General features: G+C 40.4%; 1 protein-coding gene across 2 annotated transcripts in view; it reads left to right on the top strand.

Annotated features, from left to right (window-relative positions):
• The first annotated feature begins 3,905 nt into the window (after positions 1 to 3,905).
• LOC118359147 (formin-binding protein 1-like) overlaps positions 3,906 to 15,131 on the top strand; it is a 76,588-nt gene continuing 65,362 nt past the window's right edge. For both annotated transcript variants that reach the window (XM_052480443.1, XM_035737439.2), the window contains exon 1: positions 3,906 to 4,105. In XM_052480443.1, coding sequence (XP_052336403.1) covers positions 4,082 to 4,105 — 24 coding nt within the window. In that variant the 5' untranslated portion in view covers positions 3,906 to 4,081. The remainder of the gene's footprint in view (positions 4,106 to 15,131) is intronic.

Here is a 15,131-nt window from a genome sequence, read left to right as displayed (position 1 = left end):
ATGCATTCTGCGTTAGCTCCCCATTACTCGCCACATTGCCAACCTGATGCGTGAAGAAAAACATTCAAATCAGGCAATTACACTTGAATAAAACGTATTGCCTTTATACATTTTTTTGGTACTTTAAGTGGAGTTTTTAAAAATGAAAAACTGAAGTAAACTTTCTGTCGAGATTTATTGAGGTTTTCAACAAGTCATTTCTGTTATCCTGACCGACTGTTTGAGCACCATCACCTGATCAAGATTGCAATACCCTCTGCATCTAGAATATTCCACTGCCATGGCAATGAGCCGCTCTCAGAGAAGCTCTTTGTAAAAGCAGATGAAAGCTGGCTGGAGATACTTATTTTCCTTGTTTTCTCCATTCTCATTCAAAAAGATTGCCCATCTTAATCTGGTTCTTGTTTTGGTAGGGAAAGATATGATTGGTCAGAACACACCAAACTGATTTGCAAATGAACAGGGTTAAACTTTGGGCAGCAGGTAGCCTAGTGGTTAGATAGTTGGGCCAGTAACTGAAAGGTTGCTAGATTGAATCCCTGAGCTGACAAGGTAAAAATCTGTGGTTCTGAACAAGACACTGTTCCTAGACCGTCATTGTAAATATGAATTTGTTCTTGACTGACTTGTCTAGTTAAATAAAGGTTAAACAAAAACAAAATACTTTATTGTCCTGATGCTCTTTTGTTGAACATTCTGCTTAAAAAATGTGTCAGGTAATTAATATTTTATTTGAACATAGATCATTTATGAGGTTCCAATATGCATGTACTTTATGAAGCAATGAAAGACTGCATGAAAATATAATTAAGTTAGTTGTAAAAGTATTTTTGTTTCTCTGGGTGTGCCTCTTTACTGCATTCTCTCCACCCACTTCTTTAAGTATTAAAGTATTAAAATATACCTGCAAGGGCCACCATAGTCTGAAGGCTGGTACAATACAGCACAAATGGAAAACTAGTTGATACACTGACATTGCTGAGTGATATGGAGTTTCTACCTACCTTTGTTGGCATGCCTGGCTGTTTCGTAGGTTAGCCTGGAATCAGTAGAGGCTGGTGGGAGGAGCTATAGGAGGATGGACTCATTGTAATGGATAGAATGGTATAGATGGAACGGAGGGAGTCAAACGTGGTTTCCATATGTTTGATACAGTTCCCTTAATTCCATTCCAGTCATTACAATGAGCCAGTCCTCCTATAGCTCCTCCCACCAGCCTCCTCTGCCTGGAATACTTCATTGTGAATTGGCTGGAGGGCATCATCTAAAACTGGAAAGGCACTTAGCAATCGCCTTCTGCGCACACTGGTGCTCATCAAGTATGAAGACACTGGCTGCTGTTTAGCTCGGCCTGACAGAATCTGTGCCAAACGTTGCCATAGGTTGCCTGCTGATATGCTTGAGTGTAAACAGCGTTCTGGACACCTGGGCATGCTAGATGTGCACGGGTCAACGTTCCATAGAGTTGACTGAGATGAGCTATAAATAGGAGTCTGCCTTTGATCCTCAAACCCCTGAAAAGCAATGAATAGATGACATGGTTTTTATAAATCACATTTTATTGGTCACGTACACATATTTAGCAGATGTTATTGCAAGTGTAGCGAAATGCTTGTGTTCCAACAGTGCAGTTGTATCTAACAATTCACAACAATACACACACATTTAAAAGTAAAATAATGGAATTAAGAAATATATAAATGTTAGATTGAGCAATGTCGGAGTGGCATTGACTAAAATACAGTAGAATAGAAAACATTATATACATATGAGATGAGTAAATCCGTATGTAAACATTATTTAAACATTATTAAAGTGACTAGTGTTCCATTATTACAGTGGCCAGTGATAACTGGCTACCACCCAGTTATTCAATCCAGCCTCTAAGGTGCAGGGTTGAATAACCGGGTGGTAGCTGGCTAGTGATGGCTATTTAACAGTCTGATGACCTTGGGATAGAAGCTGTTTTTCAGTCTCCCGGTACCAGCTTTGATGCACCTGTACTGACCTCGCTTTCTGGATGATAGCGGGGTGAACAGGCCGTGGCGCATGTGGTTAATGTCCTTGATGGTCTTTTTGGCCTTCCTGTGACATATGGTGCTGTAGGTGTCCTGGAGGGCAGGTAGTTTGCCCCTGGTGATGCGTTGGGCAGACCACCCTCTGGAGAGCCCTTTGGTTGTGGGTGGTGCAGTTGCCGTACCAGGCGGTGATACAACCCAACAGGTTTGTGAGGGTTTTAGGGGCCGAGACAAATTTCTTCAGCCTTCTGAGGTTGAAGAGGCGCTGGGGATCATTGGGGATCATTCAATATTCCCTTTCTTTTGTTGTTCAGTGAAATCATCCCATGTGAAGAGTCAACTCATTTAATTAAAGTTAAATTCGTAACTAAATTATTGTTTTTTTCTATTGGAAGGATTTCATCATTTGCAATTTGTCTACTTATGATAAGGTAAAAGGTTTATGTTTCTGTCTCCATATGATATGGCTAATATATCCAATGCAAAAAACATCTACATTTAAATGGTATTAATATTAATTTACATATATTTCCGTTAATTCCCATATACATGTATTCCCATTAATTCCCACTGAAAGTTTCCACCTCTGAATATTCCCCAAAATGTGCAACCCTAGCAATAACACAAGGATAACCCTGATAAAAGAGTTTCAAGACAAAGTTTCATACTTCTAAATGTCTTGAAGGATGAAACTACATGACTTTTCATAGCCTACTGTTATATTACACAAAGACAAACCCAGTTGGTCAGATGATCATCAGTTTTCTCTGGACGATGCAAAGCACACATTGAGCAGTCTTGTTTCGCATTGAAGACTGGAACAAAAAGAGGACCACATTTGTATGCATTGTTGACATGTTGACATATTTAAAGACGCTTTCTGGAACCCATCAAGGTTGTGCTTCAAAGACTAAATCTGTCCCTCACAGTTGCATACTACATTGTTCTCTCACTGTCTGTGCTTTGCCCCCTTCCCACACCCTGTAGCAAAGTGTCCCCCAAAGATTGTCTTTCTGCTTTACATTACCTATTGGAGACAAAAGTTTATCTCAAAAACACCTAGTCAACCTTGTTGTAATCTACTGTAAGTCTGAGAATTTCCCTCTGTTTTTCTGTATTTCCTGTTAGCCAAATGCAGAATAAAAATAACACCTCCCCTAATGGCTAAAACAGGAAAACAGAAAGGTTCCATGAGATCACCATGTGGGATTATGGCACATGAATTACAACAACTACAGTAGGAACATCAAACCTACATCAAAGTACATTATACCTCCCAAAATGTATTTTCCGGTATCAGTATTTCCTTTTTCAGGCTTCCCTTAATGCGCCTATCTGATTGGCCTATACTCCATACATACCACTAAATGGCGCCATTTACTAATCAATAAAACAGATTAAGCTTGTTTATCAATCGCAGAGTTTATAGGCGTCGGTGCAAATCATAAAAAATGTGACATTAGTCCCCTGACATTTCCCACTAAATGTATATTTATAAATTAATTATATTCAACAGTAAGAGTTAAATACATGAAAGGTTAATTACTTATTGTGGATAACTTTTGAGGCCAAATTATTCTAACAAAATCATCAAAGTGATTGTGGTCGATAGCAGCTAATATGAATATTTCAACAAAATTAATGAATTGATGATGCAATTTATTCAGAAAGTCTTCCTCTTCCCACCACATTTTTGGAATTTAAAAAATACTGTGCAGAGGATCATGTCATCAGCATAGTTCTAGAATAGCAAATGTAATTATTTTATGTGTTGAATTAAAGTTATATAATAGTATTATATTATATATTTGTTGATGACTAAATAATAAGGAATAACATGCATGCATTTAACATTTTATTGGCGAACCTGAACCTCCCGGTTCTCTGAATCCTAGATCCCAACTTCCTTCGCTGGAGCTGAATTTAGACAGCTCCTCAGGATGTGAGCAAGGAGTGTGTGTATACCACAGACGACAGCAGACGATTGGAAACGCAACATTGGCGAGTTTTCGAGCGGGGAATACACTGACAATCTGGGGGTTTAGCAACCAGGGGAGTCCACAATGACTTGGGGAACGGAGCTTTGGGTAAGTTTGCTATTGGTATAAACAATGTTGCTCTCTTCTTTGTTCTTGTGTTGATAACACGCTTGCCAAAATTTAGCACGAATTCGATGAAGGTGCTCGGTTACCTTAGCATTGTGTAAGCTGCTAGCCAGCTAAGCCTGGCATGCACCTTTACCATAGTACTACAGACGGTAAACAATAGGCAAGACGTGTAGAAATGTCCGCCAGGCAAAGGCGATCATTTGGGTATCTTTGTCTAGTACTTGTTATCATAACACTGTCTCTAACAGGGGCTTGATTGATCAGTTATTGTTTTATGTTTGAAAAGGGAGTCTATCACACCCCTCTTAGTTCACACATAGACTAGCAAGCTAGCTAACGTTAGCTATCCCCCCAAAAAGGTGGAGACAGGAGGTTATAACGCAAGTAACCACCTGTACTATTTTTCTCTCGATGCTTTTATGGATCTGATGGCTACCAGCATGAAACCATGCACGTACACATTTCGTTTAACTTGGTTTTAAAGCTCGAGTGTTTATTTATATATGGCTGGATCTGAGTGACTCAAGCTGCTTGACCAGCATTGTTCCCAGTTTGCAATGAGATTGCGCAAGTCAAATAGTTAAACAATAGTAGACTTGAGGAAATCAAGCATTTTTCTTCTCCCAAATATAACAAAAAACTACCCACCCATTGAACAGACGTGGGGGGGGCTTATTCCAGGTACGGTCTTATTCCAGGTACGGTCTTTGTCATGTTCTGTCTGGTCTGACTTGCCCTCTGACAGCCAGGCCCCTGGCTACATCACCCGGCTTGCCCAAGCGGTTTATCGTCCAAATTATTTTTTGTGACTATATCTAGCTACCATGTTACTGCAGCAAAAATCTGTTCCACGTTATTTGGTTAGTGAGAAAATAATCTGCACCTATCGAAATATTCCTCACCAGGGACATTGAACTCCTTTGACATGTATTCCAGTTACATGGGTGTTGCCCATAAAACGTTCGGTCACCCCCAGTATCCTACCAATGGGGCAGCTTCTCCCCCTAATCATTCTAAAATGTATAGTTGCGAAGACTGCAGTGTTGCTGCCAACATGATAGCTAGTAAATAAGTGATGAGCCTGTTTCATACCAATTACATTGATCTCTAACATTGATAGAGGTAACTGCACTGTTATGTAGTTTGAGGGAAGAGAACATTATATTGAAGATTTATTCAACATGTGACTGATGTGGCTTATATGGGTTCACTTCAGTATGATTAACCTTTGAACCTGTTCTGTTGATAAAATGTACATTTACTACGGTTTTTCCTTGAACGATTCAGTTACTGCTAAATTAACTCTCTCAAAAGCATGTCGGTGTCCTGAAAAGACTGGAGTATGTACACTGCTCAAAAAAATAAAGGGAACACTAAAATAACACATCATAGATCTGAATTAATGAAATATTCTTATTAAATACTTTTTTCTTTACATAGTTGAATGTGCTGACAACAAAATCACACACAAATTATCATTGGAAATCAAATTTATCAACCCACGGAGGTGGCAGATGGTCTCCTGAGAGATCTCCTCCCAGAGCTGGTCTAAAGCATCCGCCAACTCCTGGACAGTCTGTGGATGGAGCGAGACATGATGTCCCAGATGTGCTCAATTGGATTCAGGTCTGGGGAACGGGCGGGCCAGTCCATAGCATCAATGCCTTCCTCTTGCAGGAACTGCTGACACACTCCAGCCACATGTCTAGCATTGTCTTGCATTAGGAGGAACCCAGGGCCAACCGCACCAGCATATGGTCTCACAAGGGGTCTGAGGATCTCATCTCGGTACCTAATGGCAGTCAGGCTACCTCTGGCGAGCACATGGAGGGCTGTGCGGCCCCCCAAAGAAATGCCACCCCACACCATGACTGACCCACCGCCAAACCGGTCATGCTGGAGGATGTTTCAGGCAGCAGAACGTTCTCCACGGCGTCTCCAGACTCTGTCACGGCTGTCACATGTGCTCAGTGTGAACCTGCTTTCATCTGTGAAGAGCACAGGGCACCAGTGGGGAATTTGCCAATCTTTGTGTTCTCTGGCAAATGCCAAACGTCCTGCACGGTGTTTGGCTGTAAGCACAACCCCCACCTGTGGACGTCGGGCCCTCATACCACCCTCATGGAGTCTGTTTCTGACCGTTTGAGCAGACACATGCACATTTGTGGCCTGCTGGAGGTCATTTTTATTTTGCAGGGCTCTGACAGTGCTCCTCCTGCTCCTCTTTGCACAAAGGCGGAGGTAGCGGTCCTGCTGCTGGGTTGTTGTTCCTACGGCTTCCTCCTCCCGTCTCCTGATGTACTGGCCTGTTTCCTGGTAGCGTATTTTATTAATAAAAATTAAAAAATTCAGATATTTATTTGTAATAATGACAATTACAACAATACTGATTGAACAATGAACACTTATTTTAACTTAATATAACACAGAATTAAAATCAATTTTAGTCTCAAATAAATAATGAAACATTTTCAATTTGGTTTAAATGCAAAAACATGGTGTTGGAGGAGAAAGTAAAAGTGCAATATGTGCCATGTAAAAAAGCTAACGTTTAAATTCCTTGCTCACAACATGAGCACATATGAAAGCATGAGTCTTCAATATTCCCAGTTATGAAGTTTTAGGTTGAAGTAATTATAGGAATTATAATGCGTTGGCTATTTCTCTCTATACCATTTGTATTTCGCATACCTTTGACTATTAGATGTTCTTATAGGCACTTTAGTATTGCCAGCCTAATCTCGGGAGTTGATAGGCTTGAAGTCATGAACAGCGCTGTGATTCAAGCATTGCTCAGAGCTGCTGGCAAACGCAGTAAAGTGCTGTTTGAATGGATGCTTACCAGCCTGCTGCTGCCTACCACCGCTCAGTCAGACTGCTCTATCAAATATGAAATCATGGACTGAATTATAATATAATAAACACACAGAAATACATGCCTTTGGTCATTAATATGGTCAAATCTGGAAAATATAATTTCGAAAACAAAACATTTATTCTTTCAGTGAAATATGGAACCGTTCTGTATTTTATTGAACGGGTGGCATCCCTAAATCTAAATATTGCTGTAACATTGAACAACCTTCAATGTTATGTCATAATTATATAAAATTTCCTGCAAATTAATTACGGTCTTTGTTAGGAAGAAATTGTCTTCACGCAGTTCGCAACGAGCCAGGTGGCCCAAACTGCTGCATATACCCTGACTCTCCTTGCACTGAATGCAAGAGAAGTGACAGTTTCCCTAGTTAATATTACCTGCTAACATGAATTTGCAGGTTCAAAAAATATATAATTCTGTGTATTGATTTTAAGAAAGGCATTAAATTATGGTTAGATACATTTGTGCAAAAAAAAAACATTTGTAGTGCTTTTTTTTTGCAAATGTGCTTTTGTTAAATCATCACCTATTTGGTGAAGTTGAGGTAGGCTGTAATTCGATGATAAATTAACAGGCACCGCGTTGATTATATGCAACGCAGGACAAGGTAGTTAACTACACATGGTTGATGATATTACTAGGTTAACTAGTGATTATGTGATTTTTTTTTTTTTTACAAGATACGTTTAATGCTAGCTAGCAACTTTCCGTGGCTCCTTGCAGCCAAAATGTCCTTTTGATGCTGTACTCGCGTAACAGGTGGTCAGCCTGCTACGCACTCTCCTCGTGGGTTGCAATGTAATCGGCCACAATCGGCGTCCAAAAAGGCAGATTACAGATCGTTATGAAAACTTGAAATCGGCCCTAATTAATCGGCCATGCGGGCATAGTCTGATTGTCTGGCTGCATGTGTTAGGCCCTTATCCCTAATATTTGAACTGTGTGCAATACGGGCACCAACTTGATTCAAAATGCTCATTCCATATGGTTTTACTCTTAAATCTCTATCAGGAATCCCTTCAAGACCTGATGGGATTATTTATTCCCCGGATTCTCTGGTTCACTGAAAGGCATCTCTAGTAACATACAGTAGATTGAATTTGCATCTGTAGCACAGTAACACTGATGTCTGTCTTGTCTCTTTTTATGAATGAAATTCATTTAGCCCTGATACCTTCTGGTTCCTACCTAGACATTGAGTCAGATTAATATAATAGTTTGATTAGTGTTGGCACATGCGGCAGATCAAATGCACAACTGAAACACTGATTTTTAAGCTGTTTACATGTCCTAATAATTAGAATGATTATTCGGGAAAGCAGGTATTTTAATCGCCGTGTGCTTACTTAGATTATGACCTTAAGCTGATGAAGATAAGGTGTTTGCATGACTAACGCCATACTCGGCCTACTGCCATAATCAGTTTAATATCGAGTTATTAGTGTGCATGTAAGTGTACTCCAAAGAGTATTTAAAAAGGAAACTAACCACATTGCAATGATGCAAAAAAAACACATCTGGGCCTGTCTGAAGTGAAGGAATGACAGGTGTGATATTGACATGATTTTAGGCTCTGATGGGCTGTTACTGTAGGCCATATGTGTGCATTGCACATTTATCTGTTCACATGTCAAAGTACTATCTGTCTGCCTGGCATGTTGGCATTCATCCATGGCTTTGAGACCTAAAAGCCTGAGACTAACACATCTTATTACATGGGGTTGGCATTTCCCCAGCAGCTAACTGACTGAGACTGATCCACTGGAGATGGTTTGTGAATGGAAGCAGTGTGTCTACAAAATGTTGCCATGCTGAGCACACAGGCTATCAACAGTTATTCTAGCATTCTTTTTCATAACAGATGTCTTATAGGCTAGGTTATGTTCTGTTGACTGCAGCAGCTGTTAACATATGATCATGGTTAAAGTCTTGCTTGTTGTTTTGTGCAATGAAGAGTGACAGAGTTTGAGAGAGTTCAATTAAGGACACAGATGTTGAGTCACAGCTGAGACCTGCCATTGCATTCAGTTCACAGCACCCAACATGAAATCCTTCTCCGCAGTGAGTAGAGGGGTGTGATATCATAGGATTGTGTAGGGGAGTGTGTGGGTGGATGTCGTCCTTAATAAAGGGAAGTTGTGCTAGCAGGTATGGCTCAGGGAGGTGTTGATCAGGGAGAGAGTGGAGGGAGGTAGACAGGGTCGTGGAGACAGAGGGTTTGGTGCGTAACGTGTGTTCCCATGCATTCCCAGGGGAAGACTGGGAACATTGAGGGGAAATGCTGCCCTGCCCAAGTAAATTACACAGGACAAAACAAAGGAAATATGTTAAAACAATCAATGAGAGGTATATCAGGAGGAATCACAAGAGAACAGGGATTTGATAGGTGGAGGCACTACTACATTTCCAGAGTGCCTGCAGCATTGGATTGCATGCATTTGTTTATTTTTGCTTCACCTGCACAGATTTACCATGTAAATCCATTGGTCATGTTTGAGCTTTTAGTTGTGCAGTTTTATGGTAAATAGTATAGGTCATTGGCTGAGGCATGTCAGGCCATTGGACCTAATATTGAAGGAAAGAGTTTGTTGTGGTTTATGATGGCTTAACCTGATTTTGTCTACACTTGTTTTGCAAACTGACCTACTGTATGTTTTTAGAGATACTGTCAGGGGATTTCTCTGATATAAAACAGTGCAACATGAGGTTGCTATTAGAGGTCGACCGATTATGATTTTTCAACGCCGATACCAATTTACTGGACGACCAAAAAAGCCGATACCGATTTAAATCGGCCAATATTTTTTTATTATTATTTTTACATCTAATTTATTTGTAATAATGACAATTATAACAATACTGAATGAACACTTATTTTAACTTAATATAATACATCAATAAAATAAATTTAGCCTCAAGTAAATAATGAAACATGTTCAATTTGGTTTAAATAATGAAAACAAAGTGTTGGAGAAGAAAGTAAAAGTGCAATATGTGCTATGGAAGACAGCTAACGTTTCAGTTCCTTGCTCAGAACATGAGAACATATGAAAGCTGGTGGTTCCTTTTAACATGAGTCTTCAATATTCCCAGGTAAGAAGTTTTAGGTTGTAGTTATTATAGGAATTATAGGACTATTTCCCTCTATACCATTTGTATTTCATTAACCTTTGACTATTGGATATTCTTATAGGCACTTTAGTATTGCCAGTGTAACAATATAGCTTCCGTCCCTCTCCTCGCTCCTCCCTGGGCTCGAACCAGCAACACAACGACAACAGCCACCATCGAAGCAGCGTTACCCATGCAGAGCAAGGGGAACAACTACTAGAAGGCTCAGAGCGAAGGATGTTTGAAACGCTGTTAGCGCGTGCTAACTAGCTAGCCATTTCACTTCGGTTACACCAGCCTCATCTCGGGAGTTGATAGGCTTGAAGACATGAACAGCGCAATGCTTGAGGCACAACGAAGACCTGCTGGCAAAACGCACGAAAGTGCTGTTTGAATGAATCTTTACGCGCCTGCTTCTGCCTCCCACCGCTCAGTCAGATACTTAGATACTTGTATGCTCAGTCAGATTATATGCTTGTATACTCAGTCAGATTAAATGCAACGCAGGACACGCTAGATAATATCTAGTAATATCATCAACCATGTGTAGTTAACTAGTGACTATGATTGATTGTTTTTTATAAGATAAGTTTAATGCTAGCTAGCAACTTACCTTGTGGAGGCACAGGCAGTGTCCTTGTGGAGTGCAATGATAGAGAGGCAGGTCGTTATTGCGTTGGACTAGTTAACTGTAAGGTTGCAAGATTGGTTCCCCCGAGCTGACAAGGTGAAAATCTGTCGTTCTGTCCCTGAACAAGGCAGTTTACCCACCGTTCCTAGGCTGTCATTGAAAATAAGTTCTTAACTGACTTGCCTAGTTAAATAAAGGTATAAAATAAATAAAATAAAAATCGGCGAATCGGCGCCATAATGACTGATTTTCGATTGTTATGAAAACTTGAAATCGGCCCTAATTAATCGGTCGACCTCTAGTTGCTATGTCAAACACTCAGAAGTGGTGTCCTCATACATTTTTATTTTCAGACAGTATGAAGTTATTTAGCGTCGCTACTTGGGCTCCGTCCCCTAGGCCCTATAATTTGCATCTTGTCAAAGCCTGCCCTGGACACACTGGACTGCCTTTGGAGTCTTTGCTTTTTACAAGGTAAATAAACCATAATCTGTCATAATGATCAGACAGACTATTTTTCTTTTATGATTATTAGGGAGGTCTAAGATGGGTTCTTACTATGGGGGGGTTGCTGCGCATGCTATCCAGACGCAGCGTGAGTCTCCTACCCAGACGGTGCATTGTAACGCCTCACTGGCGGTCAGAGCTTTAAGAACGGAGTCACAGAAACAGCAGAGCACAGTCAAAGACGGTTCAATTAGTGCTATTCCTCCAGACTGGGCTGAATCATCATCCTGGCCTTGTGATTCTGTCATGTTTTTGACAACTTGAACTCCTTCTCCATTATAGGATTTAGTATAAACTTTTTGGCAGATGTTTCACGCCCTAATGCAGATTTTCAGAGCATCAATTTGTGGTATTTAGCTGGTTTACAGCCATACAACATGTCTTTATATATTTCTCTCTCTCTGACAGGGCAATCCCATGTCCTCTGAATAATGTAGACTGTGCCTACCTGTAATATCTTGTTAAAAAGATGATTCACATTCTGGGTTGTTCAGTTCCTCCTATGGTTTGTGGGTTGGCTGGTGAACCTCATTTGTCCAGGCTTCCTTCTTAGTGTTAATCTGGACAACATGGGGTTAAATCAGGTGAGGCCAACTGGCCAAGATTAGAGCTAAACTCTCTCCCTGCCAGTCTGTCTGGTGGTGCTGCCAGCCTGCCTCACAGAGGGGCTTTCAAGGCTTCCTTCCAATAACAACCATGGTGAATGAAGACTGGGTAATGACTAATGAGTAGGCTGTAGTTGGTCTGTATTTGGTACTTAATTCTATCAAGTTTTTGAGATCTGGTCACATCAATTGAAGGCTGACTGTGGCCATGGTTCACCATGATCCGGCATATTTATTTTCTCTGATCTATTTCCAGTCAGGTGCAAAGTTAATGGTTTTACATGAGCACACATTTCAAATCCATTGCTCATAGGGTTAAAACAATGGGGCATTGACCAAACTTAAAATCTCAGCTGAAGTTATTTTATTTTGCAGTGTGAAAATACTCGTGTTTGTCTACATGCCATGGCAATCTCCTGTCTGTGATTTTCCCCTCCAATCTGTGGTTTTTGGGATCATGCGCTTGAATGTGGAGAGATTGTGTTCTCCTAAGATGTCTTGGCACAGTTCGGATAAAAAAACTGATTTAAAACAAATTTGTAGAATCATGTTAATATTGTTAAATTTTTGTTTTCAGCCAAGCTTCTTTTAATTTTTTTTAAAAATTGGAACTTTACACCTTTCCTGCACAGTACAACCCCAGGATAATGAGTGCAATCCAATAGAGATTTACACACAATTATAGCGTTGTACCTTTTAATACTCTCTGCTGGCACTGTCTACGTCCTCTGACAATCACATTGAAAACACACCTGCTGGGTTCTTGCTGGTGCGCTCTGTAAATGTGACGCCACTCTTGTCCCTGCAACTCTTCTCATCTCTAAATTGATTTTATATGTCATGTAACCTCAATTTCTATGCTCTTTCATACATTCCATTTTTAAGCTTATCAGCAACATGTAACTTAGCCATACAGTTGGAAGTCGGAAGTTTACATACACTTAGGTCATTGAAACTCGTTTTTCACCCACTCCACAAATTTCTTGTTAACAAACTATAGTTTTGGCAAGTCGGTTAAGATATCTACTTTGTGCCTGACAATAAATGTTTTCAACAATTGTTTACAGACAGATTATTTCACGTATAATTCACTGTATCACAATTCCAGTTGGTCAGAAGTTTACATACACTAAGTTGACTGTGCCTTTAAACAGCTTGGAAAATTCCAGAAAATTATGTCATGGCTCTAGAAGCTTCTGATAGGCTAATTGACCTAATTTGAGTCAATTGGAGGTGTAGCTGTGGCTGGATTTCAAGGCCTACCTTCAAACTCATTGCTTGACATCATGGGAAAATCAAAAGAAATCAGCCAAGACCTCTGAATAAAATTGTAGACCTCCACAAGTCTGGTTCATCCTTGGGAGCAATTCCAAACGCCTGAAGGTACCACGCTTATCTGTACAAACAGTAGTATGCAAGTATAAACCCAATGGGACCACGCAGCCGTCATACTGCTCAGGAAAGAGACGTGTTCTTTCTCATAGAGATTAATATACTTTGGTGTGAAAAGTGCAAATCGATCCCAGAACAACAGCAAAGGACCTTGGGAAGATGCTGGAGGAAACGGGTACAAAATAATCTATATCCACAGTAAAACGAGTCCTATATCGACAACCTGAAAGGCCGCTCAGCAAGGAAGAAGTCACTGCTCCAAAACTGCCATAAAAAAGCCAGACTGGTTTGCAACTGCACATGGGGACAAATATTGTACTTTTTGGAGAAATGTACAATATTTGCAAGGAGGCCTACAAACCTGACTCAGTTACACCAGCTCTGTCAGGAGGAATGGGCCAAAATTCACCAAAGTTATTGTGGGAAGCTTGTGGAAGGCTACTCAAAACATTTGACCCAAGTTAAAAAATGTAATGGCAATGCTACCAAATACTAATTGAGTGCATGTAAACTTCTGACCAACTGGGAATGTGATGAAAGAAATAAAAGCTGAAATAAATAATTCTCCCTCCTATTATTCTGACATTTCACATTCTAAAATAAATTGGTGATCCTAACTGACCTAAGACAGGGAATTTGTACTAGGATTAAGTGTCAGGAATTGTGTAACTAAGTTTCAACGAAATGGACTTGTACTGAGACAGCTTCTGTTTGGATAAATTGAAGGTGTTACGATTGTACCTGCTCTCCCCTACTCTTTGTTATCTAATCAATTAGTAATTTATAGTGTTGTATTCATGTGCTGTTGTGATATTGGGGTCTGACACACTGAGCTCATTATATTCGCTATCTAGTTCTGTGTAATTTTCACACTTTGATTTAGAGTGAGAAAGCGCATGTCATAAGCCACATTAGTACAGTGCTAAAATGATAGTATGATACATCTGAGGAAAAAATGCATTTGGCTTTAACACAACTCTTATGCAATCATGTGGGAGAGGGATTCATTTGGTGAATAATAGCATCATGAGTTTCTGACATCTGGCCTTAGAGGGACAGCCCTGTGTGCTCTGTTATCATCATTTAATTGAGTGGTGTTAGTTCAGCACTACAGCTGTGTGTGGCTGGGGGTCTGCGCAGGAGGATGGGGTTGGAGGGAGGGCGGGGGGCAGACCATGAGGCCTGCATCTCCCCCTTCTCTTCCTGTCCCATTCAATACAAGGGGCTCATCACCCCCACACAATTTCAAGGTGACTTTGACCGGTAAGCAGAGCTTTAAACCATCTCTCTGCTGGGTAAACCGAGTAGAGGAGACACCAGTGGTGCGTGTGAAACTGTCTCAGATTATGAGTGTATGAGACTTTGGCCCCATATGCCTCTGGCACTGCTGAGCGGTTGAACCGGAATGTCGGTCATTTTTTGTTTTTTAAACAACTAATTGACAGATGTTGGTTCAATTATTTGAATTCCATTTTGGTTTTTGGTTTTCCTGAGCTCAATGCTCTCATTGCACTGCAGTTTCTCTAGAGACAAATCTGATCATATGCCCGAACAGTGTGATTGTATTAGGGAGTTGTAGTTTCAGGCCAATGTTCTACATAGTTTAGCATAGAAAACTTGGTAATTAACTACAATCACCATAATCCATTGCGTTGCTAAACTTGTCCGGCTTGTGTTTCCTTTAAACCTGCTATGTATGAAACGGAAGAATGCGCAATCAAGAGGGGATACATAGAGAGTAGGGATGTACTATATATCGGTGAACATATTGAAATCGTCCGATAGTAGCTAAAAATGCCAACATTGGTATCGGCCCGATGTCTAGTTTAACGCTGATGTGCATACCTATATAACGTAGGTAGAGGACATAATGACGCC

This window comes from Oncorhynchus keta, chromosome 26 (assembly GCF_023373465.1).
Source record: "Oncorhynchus keta strain PuntledgeMale-10-30-2019 chromosome 26, Oket_V2, whole genome shotgun sequence".
Classification (NCBI taxonomy): Eukaryota; Metazoa; Chordata; class Actinopteri; order Salmoniformes; family Salmonidae; genus Oncorhynchus; species Oncorhynchus keta.
The sequence above is the reverse complement of the archived record's forward strand: the minus strand, read 5'-3'. Positions and strand labels throughout refer to the sequence as shown.